The sequence below is a fragment of the Chinchilla lanigera genome, unplaced genomic scaffold (assembly GCF_000276665.1).
Source record: "Chinchilla lanigera isolate Chin_1 unplaced genomic scaffold, ChiLan1.0 scaffold00007, whole genome shotgun sequence".
NCBI classification, from domain to species: Eukaryota; Metazoa; Chordata; class Mammalia; order Rodentia; family Chinchillidae; genus Chinchilla; species Chinchilla lanigera.
The window spans coordinates 21,467,120-21,481,793 of record NW_004955408.1 but is presented as its reverse complement, the minus strand read 5'-3'; the positions used below and the strand labels follow the sequence as shown (position 1 = coordinate 21,481,793).

Genomic DNA, 14,674 nt, shown 5'->3' with positions numbered 1-14,674 from the left:
TGAAAGTGTTTGTGCCTGTCCTCAAAGGCTCCTTGAAGGGGAGAGGTCACTGTGTGGAGGTGAGGTTCCTAATAATTCCATTTTGAGAGAGGAGGAGGGGGAAGAGGGAGGGAAACAGACACCAAAAGGAAAATACACAGGGAAACAAAGACCAAGACCATTATAGAAAGAAACGACACCAGAGGCAGAGGGATGAATGCAGGCAGACAAGCATGGAGCTAGAAGCAGGCAAACTGCTGTCGATACGTCGGCACTCTCAACCATGGCTCGGGGTTCCCTCTTTGGACTTCTCTTAGAGCTCACGTAGCTCCGTCTCTTGTGCCCTTCACTTTCCTACTACTGTATATCCCCGGAGGATTCTGCCCTCTAGGAATTCCATATTGCAGTCTTGGAAGCTGCAGAGGAGTAGAGGGGATTCCGGCTGTGTTAACTCACTGCTTTAGACCTTTGAAATGTGAGGTCGAAGGCAGTAACGGGAGATCTTCTGAGAGGGAGAAGCCCACAGCTCGACTGCAGCTAGCAACCTGGGGCTTCTAGTCCCAGTGCTTCCACTCAATAATGTCAGGTGAGCCTCAGTTTCCTCATCTGTAAAATGGGATTACTCTTAGGGTTACTAGAATACTTACATGGTGAAGAATACTGTAGCACATAATGGTAGCTTTTATATGCCATGTGTCTTAGAGGTCCCTAAAAGAATCACCAGTCCTAGTTTTAGGAGATGAAATATTTTATAGTAGGGAAGAGCCTCAATTCACGTCTGGTCCAACTTCCTGCCTTTGGACTGTGTAGGTGTTCAATGGAATTATCCTATTTTTTTCCCTATGAAGTAACTGAAGCCTGTATTAGTCAAAGATTGGTTCAAGGTCAGCAGGTCGGAAGGTGTCTTTTTTGGCTGATCAAGGTGTAAGGCTGTCTGTCATATGTCTCTTTTTTTCTCCAGCTGCTGGCGTGAGGATGATGAGTAGCTAAAAACTTCCCAGGGGGCAGTTACAAGGTCTGGGAGCAAATGAGTGATTCAGAGACAGGCATGAAAGTGAGCACATGCACCCGGAGGCCCATGGGACCTGCCCAGGCCACCTAGCAATTTACTCCACCTAACACTGACAGCATGAGGGCACAGCGATACAGGCCTTGTCCTCCAAGTACACGGTCCTGGGAAAATTAGGGCAGAGAATCATGGTCCTCAAGGAAACTTCTAGGAAGTGTTTTCAAGGGCCGCAGGACACCAGCCATCTAAGCTCTGTTTCTCTCTTCCTTCGCCCATTTACACGGTGATAGGTCAGGGCTAACCAGCCATTACTGCCAGTAGAGCATGGAGAAAAAGAAGTGGATACACAGGTGAGCAGCTCTGATCACATGCTTGGTGGGAAGAGATTCCCACAAGTGACCAGGGAAGGGATGATTTGAAGCCATGGGGGCCAGGCAGAGGTTGGTCAACTTGATCTACCTGGCAACATAGCACGTGCAGATGGAGCTGACTTAAGTGCTAGGATGCTGCTGCAAGCTGCGTGCCTTAGGGCTCAAAGCGGTCCTGATGCAGGGAAACCGTGTGTAGGCACCTAGGATTCCCACACTGCTTCAACTGTGGCACAAACGTTTTTCTGCTTTAAAAGCTGGGCTTCCTTTTTTTTTTTTGTCTTTTTTGAGACAGGGTCTCCCTACGCAGCTCAGGCTGCCTTGAGCTCACTTTGTAGCCCATGCTGGTCTTGAACTCGCAATGATCCTCCTGCCTTAGCCTCCCAAGTGCTGGGATTACAGGTGTGCATCACCACACCTGGCAAAAGCTTATTTTATTTACTTATTTATTTTGTCTTTTTGAGACAGAGCCTCGTTAATGCAGTTCAGGCTGCCTTGAGCTCACTTTGTAGTCCAGGCTGGTCTTGAACTCACAACGATCCTCCTGCCTCAGCATCCCAAGTACTGGGATTACAGGTGTGCACCACCTCACCCTTCCTTTTTGGATATTGCTGGAAAAAGGAATTCCCTTGCTCATCCCACCCACAAACACACACATGCTAGCTTTAGAAGAAAACACAGAGGAAAACACTTCCAGGTACTGGGATAAGCAATAATTTTTTGGATATGACCCCCAAAAGCACACACAACAAAGCAAAACCACATAAATGGGATTGTATCAAACCAAGAAGCTTATGAACATCGAAGGAAACAACAGTGAACGAACAACCTTCAGGATGGGAGAAAATATTTGCAAACCATCTATCCAGTAAGAGATTAATACTTGAATATGTAAAGAGCTCAAATAACTCAACAAATAAAACCAATCTGATGACAACAAGCAAATGATCTGAATAGAAATTTCTCCAAAGGAGATATACAGATGAGCAGGTTATAGTGACATATACTTATACTCATAGCCCTTAGGAGCGGGTAAGGCAGGAGGATTGGGAGTTTGAGGATAGTCTGAGCTACACAATGAGTTTAAGTCCAGCCTCAATATGTAGTGAGGCTTTGTCTCAACAATAACACAAAAGTATACGAATGGTCAACAAGTGTATGAAAGTGTTCAATATCAGTAATCATTAGAAAAATGTCAATCAATGCCACACAGCCCCATGAGATATTATTTCATAGGTTAGAATGGCTATCTTCAAGGAAGACAAAAACACTGCACAGTGGTGATGATGCAGAGAAAGGGGAACTCTTGTACACCACTGGTGGGAATGGAAATTAGTACAGACATTATGGAAAAGAGTATGGAGGTTCTTTAAAAACTTAAAAATAGAACTCCTGTATGATATGATCCAGCACCCCCCCACATATATGTGTGTATGTGTGTGTCTCCAAAGAATATAAATCATTTCACCAAAAAGATACCTGCATTCCCCTATGTAATGCAGCACTACTTACAAAAGCTGAGCTGTTGAGCCAGCTAAGATGTCTATGATAGAGGAGTAGATAAAAAAAATGTGTTATGTATACACAATCAAAGAGTATTCAGCCATGAAAAAGAACGAAATTCTGTCACTTGGGACAAGAGGGACAGGCCTGGAGGACATCACGTCTTCTCTACTGACACAGACCCCGTTGACCTGTGAGATCTCATAGAAGCTGGGAGTAGAATGCTGGTCACTAGGGGCAGGGAAGTGTTGTGGGGGATGGTGGATAGAGAAGGAGGGACGTCAGCTAACAGGTCCCAAAACATACAGGGGAAGAATCAGTTTTAGACTTCTATATCACAGTAGGATGACTGTAGTTGCTATAGCTTGTGTCTAGATATCCCCCCAAAGCTTTGTGTTGTCACAGGTGGGGCTTTTTCAGAGATGGCTGGATCTAGAGTGTGTGATGCTGCAATGATTCATGGTGCAGTGCTAAGCTCAAGGGCATTGGGATTAAGGAGGTGAGTGCTCCCCACCGTGAGTAGCCTGGATGAGATAAAAAGGCTAGAAAGAGCTGTAGTCCTCCCTTGTTGCTTTGCTATCTTCTGCCCGCCATGAACTATTGCCCCTCTGCCATGCCACCCTGCCTCGGAGCCAACCAATGATGGATTGAAACCTCTATAAACTGTGAGCTAAAAAAACCTTTCCTTCCTTAACTTGTGGGTGTAGGTTATTTTGTCTCATCAATGAGAAAAGTAACTAAGACAGTAGTCTATAAGAACTCACATATTTCAAAATAATAAGAGCTGGAAGATTCCCAATACAGTAATGATAACTGTTTGGGACAATGGAAATATCAATTTTCCTGACTTGCTCATTACACAATGTCTGCATACACAGATTTATCCCACCGTACCCCATAAATATGTACAAATACTATGTGTCAATTAAAGAAAATCACTAGGCTCAACTCTAAGCTCTTTAAGAGCAGGATGTTGCTCAGTAAAATTTGCTGCCCAAAAGTGAAAATAACCAAATAGATATCAGGAAGCAAGGATCATATCTTCATTTCTGAATCTTTCAAATTGTCAGGCACATGAAACATGTACAATAAAACCTTTCTTAAAGAAATAAATAAGCGGGGCCGGGGATATAGCTCAGTGGCATAAGTGCTTGCCTGGCAAGCCTGAGGTCATGAGTTCGATTCCTGGAACCCAAAAAAGAAAGAAGAAAAAAAAAGACAAGAAATAAATAAGTGACTGGTTGATGGACAGAATAAATGAATGAAGGAATGTGAAACCAAGGACTGTAGGTCCGCCTGCAGTCAGTGTTAATCTACGTAATGTAGGTGGGGAGGTTAGCAGTGATACTAAAGCAAATGCATACAAAGTCTGGTATCAGGTCTTACCAGAGAACATAAACTTGGACTTTCAGGTTGTATAAAACTCACAGAGGAGGCTGAATCACAGTATTTCTTTTAAAAAATCAGATTAGTTGCTAATATTTATTTATTCATTTTTTTGCCTTTTTGGGACAGGGTTTCATCATATAGTTCAGGCTAGTCTTGAACTCTCTTTGTAGTCCAGGCTGGCCTTGAACTCACAATGATCCTCCTGCCTCAGCCTCCCAAGTGCTGGGATTACAGGCATGTGCCACCACGCCTGGCTTGCTAATATTTAAAAATTAAAAATCAAAATAATTAATGCTTTGAAATTAGACTGAAGATATAGCTCAGCGGTACGGTGCTTGTCTACCACGTATGAAGCTGAGTTTGATCCCCAGCACAGCAAAAACAAACAAACCAATACCACCTCCAATACACAGCTCTCCACTAGCCCAGGCCTGCACTCCCATTTGCCAAGGCAGGCAGATGGCACCTACTGTAGACAAGTGGGCTGTGTGTACTCCATTCTGACAATGGAGAATGTCAATGGTCTCTTTGGCCCTTACTAGGGTACCAGTTTGCTACCCCATCCACTCTAGTGGTCTTCAAACTGTACGCTATGGGCTGTTACAATCAAATCAGTAGGTCATGAACAGCAGGCTGTATAAAAAAATACATTCATCCCTTTGTGTCCTGGAAGACCAGTTCCTAATATCCCTACACGATACCCTCGGCCCACTTTCACAGAAGTAAAATCCAAGGACACTCAAATTCCTTATACAAATGGTGTAGTATTTCCATATAATGTACACACATTTGTCCATACAATCTTTAGATACAATGTAAATATTATACAAATTATTATATTGTCTCGTGTATTTCTATTTTTAGTTGTATTATTTTTATTTTGTTTGTTTGTCTTTTTGTTTTTCTTCTGGTACCAGGAATTGAACTCATGACCTTGTGCTTGCCAGGCAGGTGCTTTGCTGCTGAGCTAAATCCCCAGCCCCAAGTTGTATTATTTTTAAACCTTTCTCCTCAAACATGTTCAAACTGCAGCTGCTGCTGACCCCAAGGGTGTGGAACCCGAGGATACTGAGTGCCCACTGTCCAACAAACGAGAGAAAACACCCGAGGACATGGAAAGCTTATGCACTACTGCGTGAAACTTGTGTATCTGAGGTCACAACATAGAATATGAGTCAGGGTCAGTGTCCTAAACAACTGCCCTAAATGATACAGAATTTCAGGTTTACTTAGTGACAATCAGGGAAACCTACACCTAGGGAGACTTTTCTGTGACACAATCCTGTGTGAAGCACTGGATCAGCTGGTGCCCAGGATGGGAAATCGCCTTCCTTTGCCATGCTCTTGTAGAGGGCTGTTGAGAGGTCCACATGGAGCGTGCTAACAGTGCAGCTCAGTCCCCAGCACCCAGAGGACAGTCCCACATGTCTCCTCTCCCTCCCTGACCCAGGGACACACCTGTCCCAAGCTTCTGGTGCCAGACCCACCTCTCTGTCAGCGCCTTGCTCTGGGTGTCCCGGGCTGCCTGCAGGTCTTTCTCCAGCCGCTTCCGGGCCATCTCCAGCTGCTCCACCTCCCCCTGTGTCCACTTCCGGGGGCTGATGAAGCGCATCTCCTTCAGCAGCTCCTCCTTCTCGTTAATGAGGATCAACCGGTCCCTCTCCGAGTCTAACACCCCAGGCCAGGCCTCACTGTCCAGCTTGGCCAGCTGGATCTTCAGGTTGGCAATCCTGGGGGCCAAGAAGGTAAGCATGATAGATGCAAGCCATGGCCAGGAGGGAACAGGGATAAGACTGTGTTTCTAAGACTCCAGGACACCAGGAGCCAGGACATCCTCAGAGCAGACCTGGACAGTTACCATCTTCCTTCGGATCAACAAGTTGTTTCTTGGACACAATTTGTTGGGGGGCAGTACTAAGTATTGAACCCAGGGCCTCACACATGCTAGGCAGAGGCTCTGCCCTTGAGCTATATCCCTAGACTTTTTCATTTTTCTTTGAGACAGGTCTTACTAGCTTTCCAGGCTGGTCTCCAGCTCATAATCTTCCTGCCTCAGCCTCCCAAGTGCTGAGATTACAGGCATGTACCACTATGCCCAGCTAGGGGAACATATTTTTATCTAATACACATGTACGGATGGCTTCCGTGGGCCAGCAATGAAGCTGGCTCTGCAGCAATGGGGTAGAGACATAAATGGGTCACACCCTAAGCCTGGTACAATAGAGATGAGGCTGTAATACCAGTCAGTAACCTCCTACCACCAGCTGTGTGCCCCAGGGTGAGCTGCTCATCTCTCTGCAAGGAATAATGAAGGCTTCTTCCTCCTAAGGTTGCGGTTGATGGATTTACGACATAACCTATAAACCTTCAAAGCACCGTATTTGGCACACAGTCAGCCCTCAATAAATGCTTCTGTTGCTCATGTAGTTATTATCTGGCCGGACCACTTACTAGTTATGTAACATTGGGCAAACTCCCTGGGTCTTGAAGATAAGAAAAATAATTACTCATCCTTCAGCGGCTGTGAAAATCAGCAATGAAGTATGTAGAATCATGACACGTAGCAGGTACTGAGTCAGGGGCATTTGCAAATCGGTAGGACTTTAAGGACAAACCTTCCATCCTCAGTTGCGATAGTGGTGGTGGCAACAAGGGAAGGGCAATGGGTTTGGGATTCAGAGGTCTGGAACTGGAGTCCTGGCTTCACCTTCACGACAAAAGGAACTATTTCTCTGAAAATCATTTTGGGGGCTAACAGTGTGGCTCAGTGGTAGATCTTTGCATGTGCAAGGCCCTGTGCTCAATCCCCAGCAGCAACAACAAAAAAATCATTTTGGTCACAAGCAACTAGCACAGGGTCTGGTATACTGCAGGCACTTAATAGGAGTTAAGGGGCAGAGTCAGCAACGCTGTAGCCTAACCTCTCTAAGACTCAGTAGCCCCATCTTTAAGGTGGGGAGAAAGACAGTACTTACAAGGTAGGTTAGCAGAGAACCGAAAAGAAAAGTAACGTGAAGAGCACTTTATATATAGCCAGCTGCATAGATATTAAATGTTATTATCACTGGACTAAGATTCCCACTATTATTAAGAGTACTGCTACAAACATGTAACAGCAATCCTGCCATGATCTTTTAAGACTTGGTCTCTACAAAGCGTTTTCAGCTCTCAGAGGCTAGCTTTACTCTGTCCCTAAAGGACGGGCAGGAAAGGAGTTGTTAACCCTGTGGGACAGATGCCCTATGGCTCACATAAAACTGCAAACCATAAACACAGCCAGTACTTGTTGAGAGCCCAGACCTATGGACTTGCAGCTTGATCTTACCTATAGCCAGCAGGGCCAAACTCTTAGTCTACCAATGGAGTGGCACAAGACTCCTGGTGCTGTAAAGCAGAAGTTCCACATAGAAAAGCACATCTGAGTTTCTTCCTTCCCCACACAAGCATCCCAGCACCATGTCTTAATTATTTCATATCCATGTGTACAGCAATTCATGAAGATTAGCTTTGGGACAACTTTTCAGCTGCTCATTCCCAGCACCGTGAGCCTAGAGCAGTACAGAAAGGTGTGGCAGGGGCTGAATCATAAGGAGCATACTGAGAGTGACTGATATTTTCTTGGGTGCACTTTCTAGGGTGCTCCATTATGCCAGTGCTCTTCAACTTTAGCTCATCCATCCTTTGGAGAATGTGATGAAAATGACCATTCTCCTTCCGGAGAAACGTGCATGTGGTCAAGCCCAGCACGCAATGATCAGGTGTTCCATGCACGACAGCTACTACTCTTCCCTCCTTTGAATTCGGCAGCCTCTTATTTCCTAATCAGCAGGCTATCTGTCCTTTACACCAAATCTAGCTTCGGGGAGAAGAGGAGGCAAGAAGCTGGATGAAGTCAGATAAGCCAGGAAGCTCTGTGATGAAAACTTTAATGGCTCAGCCCCTGAGAGAGCATTTCAGTATCTCCAGGACTGATCGTGTAGGCTGGGCCTTACAGCAAACTGGAACAGATCCAAGGTTCGCAGGGATCCCCTCTAGAGGAGATGAGAAGTGGCTGTCCAATGTACATGTTCTGCTAATTTGCTGAACCCCTAGGGGGAGCTGGCATAGTGCACAGGACCTCTATTTATTTCTACCTATTGTCCAATCCCTGCTTTTTTAACAAAAAGCACCCCAATTTGTCTTTAGGGAACTACTCTTCCCAATTTTCAAGTCATATGGGTCCCACAATCTCTTTCCCAGCATGAACATATAAGCCATGCTTCGACCTTCAGAGACTTCTAAAGTCCTTACCTTTACCCTCTATCAGCCCTGCAACACCGATTGATTCATCCAAAAATGCTAGTGTCAGGCCCAGGCCTTATTAAAACTATTGGAGAAGGAAGTCCTCTTGTACTGGGGTTGCCAGCCTGGTAGTATGTAAGCTTACAGTTGCTCGGGGGGCATTATGCTACTTGAGAATAAAGCCAACACAAAGGCAAGTGTGGTAGAGAAAAGGAGAAATGGAATCTAGGTGATGTTTTTGGAGTTCTTGGATGCAGCTGAGCCTAAAGCCAGACACCCTAGGATTCTGGAGCTCAATAAGCCAATGAATTCCCTTGTTTGCCCCTTCCTCTGTTTTCTATCATATTTCTGTCATTACCACAAAGAGCCTGCTGCTGAAGGGGAGTTGGTAGAGTGGCAGGCTGGGCAATGCCATATTCTACCTAACCTAGGTAAAAAGGTTCATACATCAGGGAGGGACGGAACCAGTGCACCTAGATTCATTTGCCCACAATGCATGCCCCAAGTGGTTCTTTCCCAATAAGGCTGGTCCAGCATAAGCATACAACAAGATCCTGAACTTGGAGCTATAATGTCCAGAGTTCAAATTCTGACTTTACCACCCAGGAAAAAAAAAAAAAAAAAAAAAAAAAAAAAAAAAACCCCAAAACCAAACCAAACCAAAACAACAACAAAAAAACCCCAAACAAACAAACAAACAATTGTCCTGGGGATAACTTTTCTTCATTCTAACATGGAGATAATAACATAGGAGCTATGCTGTAAGTTTGCTTTTAAAATTAAATAAGATAGGTGTACAAATGTTTTAGTACAATAAACAATCTGTGTATGTCTATTAGCAGATGCTGTAAAAGTGCCAGCATTATCACTTTAATTTGGGGCAGAGGAGCCCAACTGCTTAGCGGTCTATAAAACCTCAGAGCAGCTCCGTTTCTGGAGTCTATAATGTTGGAAAACACAGCTTGCTCCTGGTTATGCAGGAGACAGGGAAGTGAGAAGTGTCTATAGTCTTTTTAGCCTGTTGCTGAAACTAACCAAACAAACCTGTTGCTCCTTCAAATCAAATCCCTCCTCAATCATCAGCAAGTGATTACAGAAAGCAAGACAGGAAGGGAGAAAAATAACTAGGCTTTGGGATTACACAGATTTGGGTTCAAAGCACAGTTCCACTCTATGTACTACAGTGCCCTAGGCAAGTCATTTCCTCTCTAAATTCTAGAGAGGACTGAAATATAAAGATTTTTAATACCAACCCTCATAATCTTTGGGAGGATTAAAGAAAATGAGGAAGGCAAAAAGCCAAGGCCAGAGCACATCCCCTACCACAGCAGGTAGGGTTGTTAGAACCACCCCTCCCCCAGCCACAGCCTCTAATTACCTTCTCTTAGCTTCTTCGTATCGAAGGCGCAATCTGACCTTCTCTGCCAACTGATTGTTGCTGCTGGTGCCAAACTAAAGGACAAGAACAAAGGCAGGAATTATATAGCTACTGTGGTTGGTGCTAAGTTAGGTTTCAAGAGCTCACAAGACACTTGACAGCTTGCATGGGCAGAATCAGGAACAGCCCACAGTGATAGACTGCCTGTATGAAGGGAAGCTGGTTAAGCAAAAAGTCTTTCCTTCCTTCAGGCCACGGGTATGATCTCCACACTTGATCTTAGCCAAAAGGCTCAGACTCCAGCATCTATCACTTTGACAAGAGAAGCAAGGGCTCAGAATATCACTTCACCACCCCAAATGGCTCAACACCAAGGCAGGCCACAGAAGCACAGACAGCAGGTAGGAAGGAAAGAAGGGCAGCGAATATGCAAGGAAGCCATTCTGGGGGTGCTAGGCAGGGGTGAGAAGAAAATTCAGTCAGGCCGCAGTCAGGAGTGGAATGCGAGGTAAGCCTGGGAAGGTCCTTGAGTTCAGAAAGAGGCACACAGTTCCTTCATAAATACTACAGGTGGCTCGCGGCTAGACGTATGGGCGGTACGCGGAAGGACGGGACAGTCACTTCCTGCACTAGTCTTTCCCAAGCTGGAAGAAGCTCCACAGCTCACTAGATCACATGGACATAGCTTCTCATCACAAGTGGGAAGACAGCTATACAAATCAGATAAGAAAGCATTTAGCTACAAGGGCTGGCAGGCAGATTCGCTTAATATCACATGTTCTATTAAAACAAAAGTGCTCCAGAAGTTATGGATTGCTTGGTTGGTCCTCTGATGTTTTTATGACCTATCTCTGGACAGCATTTGCACTACCCACAGTGGGGACCAGACAGAGCTTTGGTACTGGGCATTATGCAGCTATGAAAACTGCATGAATTGTTTTGGGGCTAACATGAGAAAAATATCCTCTGCTTTCCAGCTGGTAAAAGAAAAACCCAATGATGGTGCCTGCTAGTATAAAAAATGAGAAAGATACTCTGTCCTGGTGGCAGTATAAGGAGTACTGCCATGCAATACTTGGGGCTGTGTAGTCTCCCAGGCTGGCTCTTCCTCATCCTATCTCTTTCATATCCTAGCTCCTGGGGCCAGGAGGGCTAAGACAAACAAGGAGGTGCTTCAGAGGGCAGAGTTGAGAACTGGGACATCAACAGCCACAGGGCAGCTCCGCAGCAGAGCAAGGAGAAGGCATCACCATTCCTTGGGAGGCGCTAAGCACACTGCATACTCACACTTCCTGAGATGTCTGTCTGGGAGCTCACATCCAGGTATTGCTTCGGCAGCGGAAAGCCTGAGCTCTCCAGAGAGCTGCTGCTGGACCACAGGTCGGAGTGAGACCCTCTGTCGGTGCGGAAGCCATCCTTCAGCAAGGCAAGGCTCTGGAGCGAGGGGAGGGAGACCGGGTGCAGGTTAGTGAGGCACCTTCTGGGAAGATGCTCTCGGTCTGCCCCACTTGTGTGCTTTCCTCTCCACCTCTCTAATTTAGGCCTCTATCCCACTGAGACATCCTATTGGTGTGGAGACAGGGGGCTATCAGTGAGTGGGAACTTGGTCTGCAGGGTCCCTTACCGGGGAGAAACTGACTCTGGAACCCCTGCTCTGCTACTGCCTAGCTGTGTGAGATGAACTGGCTGATTAGTCTCTGTAAGCCTCAACTTCTTCTACAAAATGGGAATGATCACAAGTCCTGTCTCACTGAGCTATTACACAGATTGAGACTAACAGTGGAAAGTGCTAGTATAGCCAAAGCTCAGTAACTGTCACTTTTATCACAGTTATACTGGATCACGACAGTAGACTTTTGGGGAATGACCTATGATGATCCTCATTTTATCAGTGAGAAGACTGGGATCCGACTCTGCCCACTTAATCCTAAACCTAACAGGAACATTCCTTCCTGCCCATGAGCACTTTGAATGTTTTCTCTGGGAGGCTTTCCTGGGCACAATCTTCAAACTAGTTTTGTTTGACAAAGAGTATCAAGTTTCTTTCACCAAATTCCCGACAGCACCTCTGAGTATTGTACTCCTCATCTGCCAAGGGGAACTAGGATGAAATATCTCAAGGTCACAGTGGCTCCTACATGGGAGGTGGAATGTCCACAGGAATAGTGAACAGGCTTGAAGCATGGCTCAACTACTCTGAGTTCTAGAATGGAGATAAATTAGAGTTTATGTAGCCAATGCATGCAAGTACTTGGCATAAGTGCCTTGCAAGGTAAAGAACAGCTGTTCTCACTTGTTCAGTTCCTACCACAAAGAACAAGAGAACTGGACATAGATACATTTTGATGTTCACATTAACAATGCTGAAACCATGTTTTCCCATTTGGTGCACTGAAAAATAAACCAGGAGACTAGAACTAGTGGCCTTTAGGGGACGCCAGATGGGGACGCCAAATGGCTTTTCAGTCCATGTTCACCTTTGACTCTAGGTACGTGGCCTTAAGGAAGTCACTTAGTGCTTCTGAACTTCTACCTCTCCTCGATAAAATGGGACCAAATCCCAAGAAGACTAGTATAGGCTGAACAGCCCTTATCCAGAATGCTGGAGATCAGAAGTATTTCAGATTTTGGATTTTGGAATATTTGCATATATCTAACCAGATATCTTGGGAACAGGACCTAAGGCCAAACATGTATTTATGTTTTATGTACAGCTGATCCACATAGCCATGGTAACTTCATGATATTTTTGGTGCAACTGTGTTTTGACTGTGACTCACCATTTGAGGTCAGGTGTGGTATTCTCTACTTGTGGCATCACACTGGCAACTGCCAAGTTTCAGACTTTAGAGCATTTCAGAAGTAGGACTTTTGGGTTAGGGATGCTCAACCTATAGTGAGGACTCTATGATCAATATAGCAGGTGGAAACAGCTGGTGTGAATCCCGGTACCCATGGGTATCTAGGATAAACTGATGGGTTCAGGGGGACCCACATCTCAGGAACTCACGCACCTTAATAAGATCTTGTTTTTCTTTTTCTCCACAGGTGATGGCCTTCTTGATGGCTTTTGTTTCTCTCAAGACTGCCTGAGCTTCATCCAGTTTGTAGCTGCCCTGGGCATCAGACATTTTCTTATCGATCCTAGGAGACAATCAGTTGGGACGGTCACACCTAGGAGTGACAAGATTTCCCCAGGGAAAAAGCACAGGCCACAGAGTTTCAGTTCTTCAAGAAGTCTCCTCTGTCTCCTGCGTACTCCTCCTCTTGTAGGACTGCAGAAGGTCCTTATTAAATTGCAAAGGCCTCATGGTATGTGGCTGCAGCAGATACACTCTGCTTCTAAGTTCAAATGTCCTCTAAGCATAGCTCTTACAGGAAGCCTTCCTTGATTTCCTCATTGCATCTTCCAGGCTGGGCAGGTGATTCCCACAATAAGTCACACATAATTGTGACACTGCACTTGTTCCCTCATGTGATGACTTATGGTTTACACAGCAGTAGCCCTGACTTGATGCTGGTAGACTTGGAAACAGAGCTGAACATGTTTGAATACTTCTAGTATCTAACACAGAAGAGTTCGCTAACCTGGGTATCTCAATCTCTGCAAGCTTGATATTTGGGGCTAGATAATCGTATGTTAGGCGGGTGGGGCAGGCAGTCCCCTTCTCATTGTAGAATGTCTAAAAGGATCCCTGCCCTAAACCCATGAGATGCTAATTACACAACCTGGACATGGGACTCCCTAAAATGTCTCCATTTATTTCAGTGTCCTTGGGGAGAGAGGATCAAAATCTCCCCTAGTCAAGAACCCCTGTCTTATAGTAGGCATGAATTCAAGTAACAGATACAATGAAGGAACTGTCAGAAGGATAAAAGTTCCCTGCCTTAGTACTGCCTATTAGTAGAGAGACCTTGGGCCTGGCTTTCAACCACACAAGGCCTCAATTTCCTCCTCTAAAAGAAAAAAATCCCCTATCAGATCATCTGCCCAGTCCACATTCATGGAGTTGTTACAAGCATCAACTCGGATAAAGGATGGAAAAATCCTGTGACGATCTAAGGAGTTCTGTACCAATGTGAGGGATTAAAACACTTCTATCCCAGGAAAGCTTACTGGCTTATCCAGGCCCTACATGCAGCTTCATTCTGACGGGGAAACGTGTTAAAAAAGAAAAAATACAAGGCCGTGGGTCTTCTCTCTTTAAAGATTTTTGTGCTGCTAGGGATCAAGCCTACGGCCTTGCACTTGTGAGACAACCGTCCACCACTGAGCTATATAACCAAAGGGCCTTGATACATTTCTTTGAAGCTCAGGCCATATTAGAGATGATTTTGTGTGTGTGTGTGTGTGTGTGTGTGTGTGTGGTGGGGATCCTGAGCTGTGCAGAAGGAGGGCTGGGGTGCAGAGAAGATTCTGAAGGCAGACAGGCTTTTAACTGCTTCACATATTCATCAAAGGCTGGGACAGAAGTTTCAGGGGAGGGTGGAGAAAAGGAAGCTTGACAGTTGGAGGGAACAGCACAGACCCATTATTTCAGGATGAGAAACCCTCACAGACAGGCCTCTCTGGTTTCCTGCTCCAGGCCAAGCTATCCAGGGCTAAAAATAGCCTGAGCAGGGGGAATTGCTGCTCTGGGCAGGTTTTCATCCTGCTCTCCTGGGCGGCACTGCCTCCTAAGCCAGCAGAGGAGCTAGGGAGGCAGGGACCGTGGAATCCACACAACCTCCCCCTGCAGTGATTCCAGCCTCCGTGGAGAGAAAACA

The 14,674-nt window shown here is 45.5% G+C and overlaps 1 protein-coding gene across 2 annotated transcripts in view; it reads right to left on the bottom strand.

Annotated features, from left to right (window-relative positions):
• The window catches only part of Wwc1 (WW and C2 domain containing 1), a gene marked incomplete at its 5' end in the record, with an annotated part of 166,521 nt that overhangs the window by 47,371 nt on the left and 104,476 nt on the right, over positions 1 to 14,674 (bottom strand). For both annotated transcript variants that reach the window (XM_005376298.2, XM_005376299.2), the window contains 4 exon segments: positions 5,736 to 5,978; positions 9,908 to 9,981; positions 11,195 to 11,341; positions 12,922 to 13,051. In XM_005376298.2, the coding sequence (XP_005376355.1) occupies positions 5,736 to 5,978; positions 9,908 to 9,981; positions 11,195 to 11,341; positions 12,922 to 13,051 (594 nt within the window).